Here is a 2,500-nt window from a genome sequence, read left to right as displayed (position 1 = left end):
GGAGACAGATTGTTGTTGAAGTCCATTACTCGTCACTTTTAAGCTTGTTCAGTATCCAATTGACTTGCCATTATTGAGCTTCATAAGGGTATATTTTGTTCAAAGATCCACTAAAACGCCATTCGCGTTACATGACTTTCGACGCCATTGCCGGTTAAGTTAATCGTTCTACTGTGTCCACCAGAGAAATCTACGCATTTCCCACTACCCTCTCGATCCTAAGAAAATACACGCAGAAGGCTCTATGCACAAAGACACCACTTAGCAGGGGAGTGACAGGCAAGACTTTTACCTACACGGAAAATAAAACAGAGAAATCTACCCATTTTCCGAATGGGATTGCCATAGGCAACCCAGTAAAAAGAAGAAATGTATGGAGGCCGGTAGGAAATCATGCCAGTGTGAGTTCGACCCAGTCCCATGTAAATACCTCGTAAATCTACATATATATATCACCTAATCACACATGATACTAAGGAATTAATGTAATAACATACTTTTCACCAATTCCAGCTTATCAGTGAGAACACGTTCATCTTCATTTCTTGCTTTTTCTGCAATTTGAGTCAGATTTTGAAGCAGGCCAGCCCCTTGTAAGAGCGAGAGGACAGAGTTTCCACTATCGCAAGTTAATTCTAAACAGAATGGAAGTGAGAAAACAACAACTGTGTCAACTGTGCCTGAGAATTTACTGTCCCTAGGTGATCAGTGATTGTTTGTCACTAAACATTTCTTTCTGGTGGAAGAAAAGGACAACTGAAGTTATAATAACTTCATTCAAAGGATATCGTATTGAAGTTTCAAAGGAAATTCTGTTGACGATTATAAGGCACCTGAAAACGGCCCTTTGAAATATATTACATTTTATTCAACAACAAAACAGCAACCCCTGAATAGTTGTGGCCAAATTTTATAATGAATGCATCACCTGTTTCCAAAATAAGTCTTGAGGCCACCATGACAGGGAGGAGGCAGTATGGCCCAGTGGTTAGGGCACTTGTCTTGAGATCAGGGGATCCCCGGTTCAAGACCTGCTCTGACCACCCGTTGAATTTGTTCCTGGTAGTCCCTGGTTCAACTTCTCAGCTGCACTTGTAAATAGCCAACTGGTTTGCCTCTAGCCAGTTGGGATTCTTAACAGTTTTTGTTGTTGTTGTTCTGTTCCGCCCTTTTCGATCATTGGCCCTGAAAGCCCCTATGGGGAGCTGTCAATTAATATTAATTATCATATGACCCGTACAGCCCCGCCCATGCTTTCATTGCAAAACTATTGAGAAAATTCCCGTATGAGGGCCGTACGCGATGGCGCAAGCAGGGCTGGAAAAAGCCGTCCAGCCCTGCTAGGATCGCGTACGGCCCTCATACCGGGATTTTCTCGATAGTTTTGCAATGAAAGCGTGCGCGAGATGTGAACTAAAACAACTTTGTTGCAATTGCTATATAAATCCCGACTTTTCGGTCAAAATGAGCGACGTCAGTGAACATTCCGAATTTTGTTACCCGGAAAAAAAAGGGGAAAAGCGCGGTCGTCATATGATAAAATGCTTATTGACTGAGTTAGGTCAGGCTGGACGGGAAAATACTTGGCCCTCGGTCATGGCGCACGGACCTCGCTGCGCTCGGTCCGTACGCCATGACCTCGGGCCAAACATTTTCCCGTCCGGCCCTCCCACTCAGTCAATAAGTACATAGTATGTCTGTATGCATGACTATATGGAATGCTGTTGAAGGTATCAAAGCCAATGTCAATACCAGTTAAAACTGTCAATAGGGAGCTCAAGCACACAAAGTTTTTGAGCCAGAGACCGCAACCAGAAGTGAACATTTTGCATGCCAGGAGAGTTGTCTCCCAGATTTTTAAAGTAATCATCTCTTACGGGAAAATATATTTACCAATATAAATGTGTTTCTCTCAAGACAAGTTGAAAAAGGAGAATAATTGGTTATAAGTTATATACCTGATGAAGATGTTATCTCAGACATTGTTTCCTGTTGGCACCTTTCACACTATTTCAAGGAAAAAATCAATGGAATTTGAGAATACTGGAGTACTGAAGCAAGCACTAGCATTCAGTAAAATAACCTATTCAGGTTGTAACATGCCTTAATCCCATTGACCCTCTAATATAACAGATTTTACTCTGTCTTGCTCCAGGAAACCACTATTAAATAACTATGAATTTTGTTTGTTTTACTAATAAAAATGAATGTAATCAATATTAATGGCAAATGAAAAGTTAGAAAATGAAAACTTTTTAGTGAAATTTGATTATTAAGGAGGAAAATGTTTGTGTAATGTCCTAATTTCTCAAGGCAACATTGAGTTGGTTTCCTGTCTTCTTTAAGGGAATTTGTAATAAGATTAAGTGGTAAAGTGAACAAAAGTTCACTGATTTTAAGGAAATTAATTCACTGTTTATTAATTATTATTTTCAACAGCCTCAAAAGGCAACCTCAAAAAATCCACTACCAGGAATATTATCTTTATTTTGCTTAGTCA

The 2,500-nt window shown here is 40.0% G+C and overlaps 1 protein-coding gene across 1 annotated transcript in view; it reads right to left on the bottom strand.

Moving 5' to 3' along the window:
- LOC138022265 (uncharacterized) overlaps positions 1–2,500 on the bottom strand; it is a 19,638-nt gene that overhangs the window by 6,536 nt on the left and 10,602 nt on the right. The window contains exons 3-4 of the mRNA XM_068869358.1: positions 1,959–2,007; positions 498–635 (exon numbers count right to left, since the gene is read on the bottom strand). Coding sequence (XP_068725459.1) covers positions 498–635; positions 1,959–2,007 — 187 coding nt within the window. The remainder of the gene's footprint in view (positions 1–497; positions 636–1,958; positions 2,008–2,500) is intronic.

The sequence above is a fragment of the Montipora capricornis genome, chromosome 10 (assembly GCF_036669925.1).
Source record: "Montipora capricornis isolate CH-2021 chromosome 10, ASM3666992v2, whole genome shotgun sequence".
Classification (NCBI taxonomy): Eukaryota; Metazoa; Cnidaria; class Anthozoa; order Scleractinia; family Acroporidae; genus Montipora; species Montipora capricornis.
The sequence above is the reverse complement of the archived record's forward strand: the minus strand, read 5'-3'. Positions and strand labels throughout refer to the sequence as shown.